The sequence below is a fragment of the Crotalus tigris genome, unplaced genomic scaffold (genome assembly GCF_016545835.1).
Source record: "Crotalus tigris isolate CLP2741 ecotype Arizona unplaced genomic scaffold, ASM1654583v1 scf7180000024433.2000942, whole genome shotgun sequence".
Taxonomy (NCBI): Eukaryota; Metazoa; Chordata; class Lepidosauria; order Squamata; family Viperidae; genus Crotalus; species Crotalus tigris.
The window spans coordinates 121037-133400 of NW_024100601.1; the positions used below are offsets into that span (position 1 = coordinate 121037).

At 47.0% G+C, this 12364-nt stretch overlaps 1 protein-coding gene across 10 annotated transcripts in view; it reads left to right on the top strand.

Moving 5' to 3' along the window:
* Nucleotides 1–12364, top strand: part of ZFHX3 (zinc finger homeobox 3) — a 90892-nt gene that overhangs the window by 65145 nt on the left and 13383 nt on the right. For 3 of the 10 annotated variants that reach the window (XM_039331076.1, XM_039331077.1, XM_039331085.1), the window contains 3 exons: nt 9541–9654; nt 10763–10893; nt 11128–11328. In XM_039331076.1, the coding sequence (XP_039187010.1) occupies nt 9541–9654; nt 10763–10893; nt 11128–11328 (446 nt within the window). Of the gene's footprint in view, nt 1–4089; nt 6536–6560; nt 6902–6988; nt 7008–9540; nt 9655–10762; nt 10894–10979; nt 11042–11127; nt 11329–12364 lie in introns of those variants that run through there. The other 7 variants (XM_039331082.1, XM_039331079.1, XM_039331080.1 and 4 more) reach the window with 7 other exon arrangements.

Genomic DNA, 12364 nt, shown 5'->3' on the forward strand with positions numbered 1-12364 from the left:
TTTAAAGGACTTTTTCTTATATTTTAGGTGTTTATTTTTTTATCTTTTGATTTTTACTATTTTTCCTCCTTTTCTTTGTTATACTAGTGAAAGGACTTAAGATGGCGTTTTGAAAGTGTCGGAGTTTTTTTTTCCTTTCTCTTTTGTTTTACTTTCCCTTTTTAAGGATTGTTTTTTGCTTTTGCTTTTGCTTTTGGCTTAGAATTTTTTTTTTTTGAATTGTTTGCTCTTTTACTACTTATTCTTGGGATTTATTCTGGACTTTTAATGATTATAGTTTGTCTCTTTTTAAAAATTCTTTTTTTCTTTTTTTCCTCCTCCCTTTTTGGCTGGAGGGGAAAGGGAAGTGACAATTGTGCTTTTTAAAATGGCTTCAAAGAGGCAGCAGCCTTCCTCAGTACCCAAGGTTATTTCTTCTCCTATAACTTCCACTGCACAGCTACAACAACAATCTAAACATGCACCACCGGCTCAGCCACCACCCTCCCCTCCTCTACCTGGACTTTCAGTGCAAGAGGTTAGAGGCATAATGGGAGAGATTGTAGTTCAAATGAGAGAGGAAATGACTCAATTTGTTTCACAGATTAAATCAGAAATTAAATCTGATCTCAAAGAAGAGATAACGGGGATAAAGTCTAAATTGCAAGAAAATAATAATGAATTACGACAAGATATACTGGCAGCTGTTTCAGGTTTGGCTACTGTGGTGGTTAAGCTCGATGCAAGGCTTGAGGAAGTGGAAGACAAAGTTGACTCTTTAGATGACAAAATTCAAGACGTGGAAAGGAAGGTGGACTCCTCACAAGAAGATATTTTGATGTTTCAATACAGACAAATGGAGTATGCTCTGAGGATTAGAGGCCTCAAGGAAGATATGAATCAAGATTTGATGGAGGTGGTTCTTAGTGATCTGGCGCTGGCTTTGGATATGGATAAAGGAGAATTACAGAGAGAAGTAGAAAAAATTTATAGACTCAACTCCTGGATTGCTAAGCAGAAGAATTTGCCCAGAGATGTGGTGATTTACTTTACAAAGAAGTCCCTGCGGAATGAGATTATACAAGCTTTTTACAACAAAAGATTTCAGATTGCCGCCCAAGATGTCATCATTCTAAAGGAAATCCCATCTAAAATTTTAAGAAGTAGGAAAGACTTTGCTTTTTTAACCAATGAGCTTAAAGCTAGATCGATGCCATTCAGATGGGAAATTCCGATGGGTATCGTTTTGAGCCATGCTGGGACACGTTACAGATTGAACACAGTTGACAAAGCTAGAGATTTCTATACTTCGGTCCTGAGTGCAGGCTCAACTTCATCTGGTCGGAAATCTTTGAGTGCTAAGGAACCTGAGCAGCAATCTGAGGCACTAGATTTGGTTTCCGCAGGGATGATAGAAGTGGCAAAGCAACGCCAAACGGAGGCTAAAGAGCAGAGGATGACTCGTGCAGCTTATAAGCGTAAAGAGAAAGAGCAACGTAAAAAAGAGCCCAAAGAGAATTCTCCTGGAAGTGCATCACCGCCGGTGGGAGGAGCAAGACCCAAGAGTTATGCAACACACGCAGCTCTGTCAGAGTTTGATGGTGTCTTCTCCAGGCTGCGTGCCAAGGGAGATGGCAAAGTTTTTGATCTTACAGGGTTTAGAGATTCCTCCTTCATGGCGTAGTGCTTTTATATCATTGATTCCAAAGGAGGATCAAGATCTTACTTTACCAAAAAACTATAGGCCTATATCTCTTTTAAACGTGGATTATAAGATATTTGTAAAAATTTTGGTAAATAGGCTTATGAGGGTGGTGCATCATCTTGTGCATAAAGATCAATCAGGGTTTATAACAGGAAGGTATATGAAAAACAATGTTAGACAAATTATTAACTTATTAGAATACTTAGATAAGAACAACCAAGTTCCTGCAGGGCTCATATTTTTAGATGCTGAAAAAGCATTTGACCAACTGAATTGGCATTTTATGCTAAGAGTAATGGAAGAAATGAATTTTGGTGAAAACATATTACAAGCCCTTAAGGTAATATATCAAAAACAAACAGCACAACTTATTGTTAATGGAGGTTTGTCGGAGGTTTTCACAATAGAGAAAGGTACTAGACAGGGGTGTCCTTTATCGCCATTGTTGTTTGTTTTAACATTGGAAATATTATTGATTAAAATTCGAGAGTCTCAGGAAATTAAAGGAATATATGTTAATAAAAAAGAATATAAGTTGAGAGCTTTTGCGGATGACTTGGTTGTTACTTTGTCGCAACCTGATTATTCTGTAGTAAACTTATTACAGTTGATTCACCATTATGGTTTGGTCTCGGGTTTTAAGATTAATGTAAATAAGACTAAAATTTTACCTAAAAATTTGTCGAGTCAGGAGAAGCAGATTTTGGTTAACTCGACGGGTTTTGAGATTGTTAATAAGGTAAAATATTTGGGGGTGATGCTGTCTGTTTCTAATGCAAAACTATTTAAAAATAATTATGAAAGGTTGTGGGTCGGGGTACAGAAAGACTTGAAGAATTGGGAAAAGCTGCAATTATCCCTCATGGGAAGAATTGCAGTGATAAAAATGAATATTCTACCCAAGTTTCTTTTTTTGTTTCAAATGTTACCAATTTTGAAAAATGAGATTAATTTAAATGAGTGGCAGAAGGGTCTCAATAAATTTATTTGGGCAGGGAAAAAACCAAGGGTTAAGTTCAAAATTATGCAAGACTTCCGTGAGAGGGGCGGACTCAAGGTACCAAATTTGAAATTATATTATGATGCGGTGGTTTTAACATTAATTAGTGACTGGGTAAATTTGACAAATTCTGAGATACTTTATCTAGAGGGATGGGATTTACTTTATGGGTGGCATGCCTATTTAATATTAATAAAAAAATAGATTGGGCTTTTAAATCTCATATTTTAAGAATTTCTTTACTTAGGATTTGGGAGAATAATATTATAAAAGTGATTTTAAAGTACCATTATGGGCTATATCCTTGGCATGCGATAGAAGGAATAAAAAGAGGGGTTAAAATGGATATGGTGTAACTTATGCCCTTAAGACCATTTGTCCACCTTTTGTATCCTCATGTCAAGCTCTTGGCAGCCCCAAAAATCAAAAAAGAACTGTAGAGTCCTTGATGCTTTCTGAACTTGGCTGTTTTCTTGTAGATGATTCATTGCCCGACTGGATAACATTCCCAGTGCACTTATAATGTTACCTATCAGGTATTGAAATGTCTGAAAGCAAACAACCCAGCTCAGAGAGCATCAAGGATTCCACAATTCGACTTGGACTATAAACATTTTCTTCTGTTGGAACCAAAAATAAGTTTTTCAATCACCTTTAACCAGATTTATTGAAAGGGAAAATATTTTGCCTTTAGAACATTTGGCAAGCGGCCTGTCTTGAGGACCCTGATATACACCGATCATTCTACCAAAGAATCTTAGTGACTCCATACAAGGAAGAGAAAGGCCACTTTATGGCTGTTTCCTCATTTGTGACTTAGAGCCTCTTATTACAGGGGTTCTCAACCTTTTCTTCACCATGGAAACCCCCCTTTAAATACCTTTTGTGGCCACAGACCCACAAGACTTAACTCAAGATTTAAATCACATTTCTTCAAGCCTTTGCGAACCCCTTGTGATGACATTGCGGGTTCCAGCATCTGAAACCATAGGTTGAGAACCACTATCTTATATTATTATCCACCTACACTGTGGTGTGGTAATTCTAATTAATTTTATAACAATACAATGATAGTTGTGTAACTTGAGAAGACACTGGGAAACCAGCTTATATTTTATAGGCATACTGATAGAATTTCATTTAAGTGAGTTTCAAAGACTTTATTGAAGCCTTAGTGCTTTAATTGTTATTCCAGTTAAGGTGTCTGAGCTGCTTAAGCCGTTTATTCGGAAGGGATCATTATCATACACTGATTATGCATTCCCTTGGATAAGGAGGGCACTTCCATTTTTTTTTTTCACCGCTTTTTACCACTGGGTTTCCCGACATGGCTGTAGATAAAAAAAAAAAAAAAAAAAAAAATAAAAAAAAAAGATAATAGAGAGATGAAGTTGTCGAAGAACAGAAATAAGAGAATGAAGTTGTCGAAGAACAATCCACCGGAGGTGAGGGAGGATGGCTGCTTCTAGGGATCCGTCCAGGAGGAAGTGGAGACCGCAAAAGAGAGCATGTCGGAAACTGTCGAAGGGCCTCCGAGCACCAACTCCGATATTTTACTCTGGTACTTCCTTTTCACTGCTAGGTATTGACCTTGGGAGACCCCTTGTGGGTTCCTAATTGAAAATTAATACTAGATCGATGCTAGGAGTGATTTGCATATTGATTATAAACAATTTTGAAGACACTGTGTGTGTGTTAGATCAATAGGACTCTCTACAGGCTGTGATGGAAATGCCTTCCGTCATCTCAGTCTGCACTCTGAAAAATGTGTACGCCCAGGAGTGGAGAACCACCTTGGCGTGAGGAACAGTGGAGATGGATGGTGTGTGGCTCAAGTTTCGGCACCTTCCAAAGGCCCTCCCTGCACGAGGAAGGCTCTGAGTTGGCTACCATCTGGCTTGAGCCCATTTAAAGAAGATGGAACGCTGATTGCATGCCAGATGGCCCTCTCTCGACACCTGCAATTTGCCCCAGTGTATCCATCAGCAGCCTCACCTTTGTGCCTCTGATTGCTTCCCTTTAGTAGTGGGGCTGCTAGAACAGATCAGCAAGAGAAGCGCAGGTTCTTCTGGAGCCTTATTGCATACACAGCATTCCAGGGAGAGGAGCCCTTGGTGGCCTCAGCACAGCCTGGCGTGCTTTAGAAGAGCTGGGCTAGAGCAAGACTAAACCAGGCTGCTGAGCCTGGGACTTTGGAATGTTTTAGCTGAAAAGCAAAAATAGGTGTGTGGCTTGCTTCGGTGTAGGTGTGAATACATTTCTTTTTCTTAAGAAAATCACCACAGCCATTGCATTAGAAATGTGCTGCAGGAACCTGTCCCCAACCGGAAACAAGGGGAGCACAATCCTTCTGGTTTCAGGGAAGCAGGATTTTCTTTCCCATGGGGTTTCTTGGGAAGCCTAAGAGCCGCTGGTCAGTAGAGAAAGGGGCTAAAGAAAGGAAGTCGCAGAAGCTGTCCAGGCACCTTCTGGTTGCCCCATTCTTTTTATGTTCCACTTCCTGATTGCCCAGGAATGCTGCAGCCCATCAGAGTGAAAATCCTGCCTACAGGATGTGGACAAAGCAAGGGAAGAGCCTGGCTGGCCTCTCTTTCCTATATAAGAGAGAGAGAGAGAAATCTTCCCCAAATGTCCCTTCTCCACCCCCCTTCCCAGGTTTGGGCTCAGTTGTTTTTCATTGGCCCAGAGTTGTTAATGTTTCCCGGCTCTGTCTCCTCTGGACAGGCTGCCATGGAATGAATGGAGGCTGTGAGTGGGTATCTTATAAATCTTTCTCTTTCATTCAGTGGAACTTCTTCTGTGCCACAGCTGTCAAACTGCTGGCCCACAGGCCGGTTGCATCATACGGAGGCTGTGCCCACCTCAGCTCTGGCAATGCAAAAAAAGTCACGATACGTCGCAACACGTCACGTGACATGGCGAGTTTGACACCTGTGTTTTATGCCAACTCAGCTAGTGTGAAAAAGGCAAATGCCAGGTGGAGAATGAGATCATTTTAACAACTGCTAATATCCTAGTGCCTAAATAGTTAATGCACTTGAATCCAGATGAACCCAAAGATGGTCTGTTTTCATGCTCCCTTGGGTATTGCTGGCTTGAAGTTTGGATCTTCCTGGTTTCATGACTCCTGCCTGCACAGCAAGTGGAGGCCTCAGCCAGGCCATTTGTGGTCTTCTGGGCAAGTGAAACCTGCTTGGTGTTATTGATGTACTGGTCACCTTGTGGCTGGACATATGTTTGTGGGACTGAAGAGTTATCTGGAAGCTTCAGTTGATGCGACAGGAGTCAGCCTAGCTTGTTTGGATCCTAGGATCCTGTAGGTTCACTCCTATAACAAATCAAGGTGCCGACTGTCTCCTTTGCAGCCTCCATGGCCCTGGGTCTTTCAGAGCGCCTGCTCCAGGCTGGGTCTGCTTGACCAGTAAGAGCTGGGAGAAAGTTTGCTAATGCCACCTCTAGGGGCCCCGTGGTGGGGCCTTCTTAGTGATATCCTCCCTCTTGGAGAGTAGCTTGTTCTTTGGTATCCAGCTTTGTTGGGCTTTTGAAGCTTTCCAGGAAAGCATTGGGGAGGGGTGTCTGTTAGGGGATGCTTGCTTCAGGTTGAAATGTTTCTGTGGGCTAATTATCAGAAGGGGCTTTGATGGCCTCTTAAAGGGTAGTTAGGCAAGGTGGTGGGTCAGGGCATTGTTCTTCCTCCCCTGATACTAGAGCCTGACATGAAAAACCCAGGAAAGTGAGGGAGAGGAGGAGAAGATGGGCGGAAGAAAACAAAGCCACAGGCTGCTGTAGATGCAGATGCCACAGACAGGAGTCCGGCCAGTTTGGAGAGGAGACGAAAGAAGAGAAGAGAGGTAGAAATAATCCCTTGCCTGAGGCCCCAGGGGAGGCTGGGGCTCGAATGCAAAATATCACATCTCCAAAAGATAAGTGGGGGGTGGGTGGGAGGAGAAGGCTCCTCCTCCTCCACGGTGCACAGTAACCAAGGATTCCTGTGCTTACCAGGGAACTGATGGCCTTTCTTAAGTCCTTGCAGAGAAGCTCCTGGCATCTTGGGAGAAAAGGGGGAAACTTGGTCATGCGGATCTCCCTTTCCTTGTGCACACTCAGGCTCTGTTTTTTTTCTCCACACCTTCTGCAGGTCCATGGGAAAGGGTGGCCATCACGGGGCTTGCCCTGCCCTGCCCTGCCCTTCAAGGTGGCCAAGAGGATTGGTGAAGGTTTGGATCCGAGTCTCCTGAGCTCGGCCAGCCAGTTTCCAGCCACTCTGCGCTGGATCTGCCCCTTCCCCTGGCCGAGGGAGGGATGGAGGGAGGGTTGTTTCTGGTGAGATGGGATGGGAGAAGGCTCTGTGTTTCGAAGAAGCAGTCTGTGCACAATTAAAACTTGTTTCTGGTAAACCTCATTCCAGGAAGATGAGCTTTTAACAAAAGGCTTTTGACAGCTGAGGGGTATTTCAATTTTTTTTAAATGCTGAAAGAAAAATCAATACATTTTTCTGGGTTATACATATTCAGAACAGGCTAGATATTTCCATTATAATGGAAAATGGTGTCTGTACCCATCTCGCCTGTCAGAGTTGCACCATTGCATTTTCCAAGCCACTGCTAAATATTTCAGACCCAGTTTGATTGTGGTTTGTGACAGCTCATGTTTCTCGGCTGTTGAATCTCCTGGAATGGGATGCAGGGGGTGTGGGGAGCCAGCGCAGCCCTCCACTTTCCTCTTCCTACTTTAACCCTCCCCCTCGCCTCCCACAGCCACATCAGCCTGACCATGTTGGTAAGGACTGTCATTTTGTTAAGCAAACATCTATGAGGCATGAATCCCAGAGAGAGACTCTGAGTGGGAGTGAGTGAGAATTGGGTTTGCTACCTAAAATCTGGATGTCTGCCAGGAGGAAGGGCAGGAGATGTAGAGCAAGTTTTCCTGCATAGAAATATGAGTCCACTCTGTGCGCTTAGGTTTACGGCCTGGAGGTGCCCTTTCTTGAGACTGTCTCCAATAATTCACTCACAGTGAAATTCCTCAGGCAGGCAGCCTGAAAGCAAAGAGTGGCTTTACTGATGCTCTGATGCCAATTTCCCCATATTTGTTGAGGCCCTGAGAGCAGCACCCTAGAATACAGTGGGCTGATTGGAATTTAGTAATCCCTAATGGATCTCTAAGCTCTGCTTCTCATTATTATTCTAATTTTGGAGGGGAAATGGATCTTCAGATCCTCAATATGGCCTTTATTTGAGCTCCTGGTGTACTGAGGTTTATGGCCAGTTTAGAAAAAGACTTCTTGGCCCCAGTTGTCTCTTTAAGATGCATTGCTCTGTTCTGCAGTTCACAAAAGCTTATGCCGTCATGAATGTGGGTGTCTAAGGTGCCACATGATTCTGCAGGCACATGGAGAACTCACCAAAGCAGGCCTTTTGCATGGCCGAATTCCTGCTATCTGCAGACTTCCCTTTCTCCTCTCCTGAAGTGCTCAGCTTTGCTGCTGCTTCCGCTGAGACCTGATGGGGCAGCCAGTCCAACAAGGGCATGGAGAAGAGAATGTGCAAAGACTATCCAGTTTATTAACTCCTCCCCTCCCCTTTTTAAATTGGCATCCACATTCATGGTTTTATGGCTTTTAAGCATCCTAATGAGCTGTTTCACTTCATCTTGTTGAGGATAAACCTCAAGACTTTGGGGCAGTTCTCCTTGATTTCCTCTGCCCCAGGCTAGCAGCTCTTTGCTCCCAGGGAAGGGGTGATGTCCATGAGGAGCTGCAGAGCCTCAGCAGCCCCCTCCAGCCGAGTCTCTCAAACCTCAGAGACGGAAAGGCTGGTCTGGGGCTGCTGTTAGTTAAGATGGAGGGGGGGAGTCTGCCAATCTAGCCCCTGCCCCTGTGCTGATGGGGCTATTGGGCAGGGGAGGGAGAGAAGTTGGCTGCTGCACTTCCTGGATTGTACTCCTTGCTGCAGAATCTGCCATGGCGATGAGAGTGGTGACCCATTTCTGATGGGTGACCCATTTCTGCAGAGCAGCAGAATCAGGATGGGGGTTGTTGTTTTCTGGAGTCTTCAGCTGCAGCCTTTCCCATGGGGCTCCTTGTACTTGTTTCTTACCAACTGGGTTGCTTGGACTGAACTGGTTCAAGATGGCTCGCTTCTGCCCTGAACATGGCCGTGGTTGTGCTTCGTTTCCTTGGGGCCTAGGGCTGCTCCCTCCCTTCTCTCCTTGGAAAAGAGGAAGCCTTGTTGGCCGTGCCGGGTTCACATTCTGTCTCACTTCACCTTCTGTTTTGGGGTTCTCACCTCCCTTTCTAACGTCCTGAAGAAAATCCCTTTTAGAGTCTTGGGTCACAGCAAACCTTGTGGCCTTTCACCCCTTCTTTTGCTTTTAATATCCTGGAAAGGCCTGTTGAGTTTCTATAGAGCCTGTGTCTGAGATTATCAGCTTTTCTGACTTCATGGTTTTGTGGCCAAGAAGTAAGTCCTATCTTCCCCCTTCCTCCCCCCACTCCACTAACTCTTGCTGATTGTGTTTCTTTACTTCTGTCTCTTAGTGCAGGGGCTTCTCCCCACTTCCCTTTCAGGAAATGTAGGTTGGTCTGTTAGCTGAAGCTGCGATTCAGGTGCCTCATCAGGGATTTAGGAGAAGGTGCAGAAGGCTGGATTTTAATCCTCAGTGGTTCTCTCTGCCCAAGAGGCCATTTCATTTCTTGAGGTCTGGGGAGCATGGGAAGCTGACTGCTGGGCCCCCAGAAGTTGAGAAAGGCTGAGGCTCCTTGGAGGACCTCCTCTGGCTCTGAGCACGGCTGGAGTGGCAACTGAGCCTGCTGCAGGAGGCCTCAGGGCGGGTCTCCCTCTCTCGTCCCTTCCAGAGGAGCTGATTGGAGATGCGGAAGGACCTGGCGAGTCTCTTGGTGCAAGGCACCCTGATGAGCCACCCAAAGAAATGGAGAGCACGGCTGACCAGGACCAGGTCAAGTGGGCAGGTGAGGAGGGTGGGCAGAGGCTTCTGCTTTGCTGGTCCTGCTGCTCCATATACGTTCGCAAGCACCCACAGGGTGTTCTCTCTCTCTCTCTCCTCTCTCTCGCTCTCTCTCGCTCTCTCCCCCCCCCCCGCCATCTTGTCTCTCATGTTTCCAAGACGAACGCAAATTCCTGTGGGGTGTCAGGTGAATTTGAATGCTGCTTTATCTGTCTATCAAACTGCTAGTATGAAGCTGAAGGGATTCTTCCTGAGGGAGAACGTATCCCTCCCTTGTGTTCTCACACACACACACACACACACACACACACACACACACACGCACGTGTTTTGCCTGCTTGGAGCCAGCAGTGATGTGGCACAAAGACGGGGTATTGTTGCATTGAGCAGGGATGAGGGAAGCACAAAGGAGAAGGCTGCAGATCAGCAGAGAGGCCTTTGCAACGTCTCCCCCTATTCGTTCCACATACGCAATTCTGGGACACAGAGACCATGACTTGGTCTGAATTGGGCTTAGAGGCGGTTTTATAAATATGCAACCCCAGGGCTGTTTGGAGCTAAAGTAAATCCCTCCTGGCCAACTTCCTGCTGCCAGTACAGAGAAAAATTCCTAGAGCAGCCCTGAAAGTCTAGGAATGCCATCTCTTTCTCCCTTTTAATTTTCAGCCCCCTCCCTACCACCAGCATGGCAGAGGCAGCAAAGGATGGGTGGTTGAGAGAAGGGGGCAGGAGGGGGCAGCCTTCCAGTGACCTGGGCACCCAGTGGGTGAGGCTGTGCCGGTTCACTGGATGGGCACAGCCTGGGTCCTTCTGTATGCAGAGGCACCACTTATGGGAGCCCGAATGGGGAAAGGTGCGCTCGGTCTGGCTTTTGGCCATAGGCAGAGGATCCTCAGGCCCAGCTGAGTGGGGAGGCTGGCAGCAGTTTCAATCCCAACTACTACTTATCATGTCACCTTGCAGGTGACAACAGACCTTTGGCTGAGGCTGAAGTGGGAGGAAGTCAGTGAAGGAGGGGTGCTTTGGACTGAGGCCACTCCAGGCTTTCCCCCCTGCCCACTGAGGCCACCAGATCCTGTATTCTTGGAGTGATGTCTTTCTCTCTTTGGCAGATCAAGGTCCAAAAGCTGAGAAGGAGCCAGCAGACCCCCCACTTCCCTCCAAGCACACTTCATTTTCAAGACACCTGGCGTCACCTGTCCCTAAATGGCCCATGCCATCTGACGAGGCGAAGCTTGAGCAGGTGAGATGCCGGGGTGGCGCTGGCACCTAAGAAGCCTCACCTTGCGCTTGCATTAAACTAGGAATGATCTGCCTTTGGGTCTCCAGGCAGCCCATCGCCAGCATGCAGAGCATGAGAGGGAGAGCGTGTCCTGAGAAAAGTTGGCCAGGTGTGACGATGGGCTGGTGGGGCACGCCATACTGCCATCTGGCCACCTTTCGACCCCTGCAAGCATCTGCTTTCTTTTGCCCCCAGATGTACCACTGCCCCTACTGTAAGTACAGCAACACAGATGTCAACCGGCTGCGGGTACATGCCATGACCCAGCACTCCATTCAGCCGATGCTCAGGTGCCCCCTCTGTCAGGACCTGCTCAGCAACAAGCTGCATCTCCAGCTGCATCTCACCCACCTGCACAGTGTGTCTCCTGACTGTGTGGAAAAACTCCTCTTGACGGTAAGTTCCTGGGGGAGGGCTTTTATACCCCTCCACAGCAGGACTGGTTCAAAGCATCCAGCCAAGCATGTTAGTGGGTCAAGAGAAGAAGGGGCTGTGGGAAGAGAGGGAAGGGCAGCCTGGGCAGCCTGAGGGCTCTGGAGGGGCCTGAAGACCCTGCCAGCCTTCTGCAGCCTGTCCCGGTGTGGAACTGGGAGACCTCCTCCAGCTGCCATGGAGGCACAGTATCTGCCATGTAGAGCCATGACCTTCTCTGCAGCCTCCTTTTGGCCTTCTTTTGCCCCCAGATTGTTTGCTCCCTGCTCAAACAATCTGCAAAGCCCTGGGCTTCTCTAACTTGTCACCTCTTGGACGTTGACCCTGATGGGGCTCTTTCCAAGGGGTGCCACTCCTGACTTGGGAGACTCTCTTCCTCACTTTCCTGAGAGGACTCTCATGCTGAGAATGGTGCCCAGGGTAGCCTCCTTGAGGTGAGAGGCATTTTGGCTGCAGCATTTGCCAGCAGTGGAGGACAGAGCTCAAGGAGAGAATGGGTGAGGTAGCCCCTTCCCATGAGAATGTCCTTGCCCCCATGCTGCTGGGGAAGGACACCTCCTCGGCTGCCAGCAATCTCAACTGCTGGATTACAAAGGCAATTTGGCACTGGACGAAGGGCTGGGGCTGACCTTGGAGGCCTGGGCTGCTGCTGCTGCTGCCCAAAAAGAGGAAGGCGCAGCTGGCTGCAGTGGGCCTGTGTCTCCACTCAGCTTGGGCTTTCCCTTCAGGTTGTGGCGGAAGGCCACCCTCCTGGCTGCTGGAAACAAGATTCCACTTAACCCAAGAAACTCTCCGTAAACAGCCTGGTGGGAAGATAGGGGGGAGCATACTGACTGAGGGTATTCAGGTCATGCGGACCAAAGGCTCCAGTGCCCCCGTTTGGCTGCAGGACTGGGGACTGGCCTTGTTTGGGTCAGGCCAGCCCTGCTTTCCTACAGCTGGGTAGCCCCCCTCCTCCACTGTGCAGGGAGCAGATGGAGGCTTGGCCAGAAGATCCTGG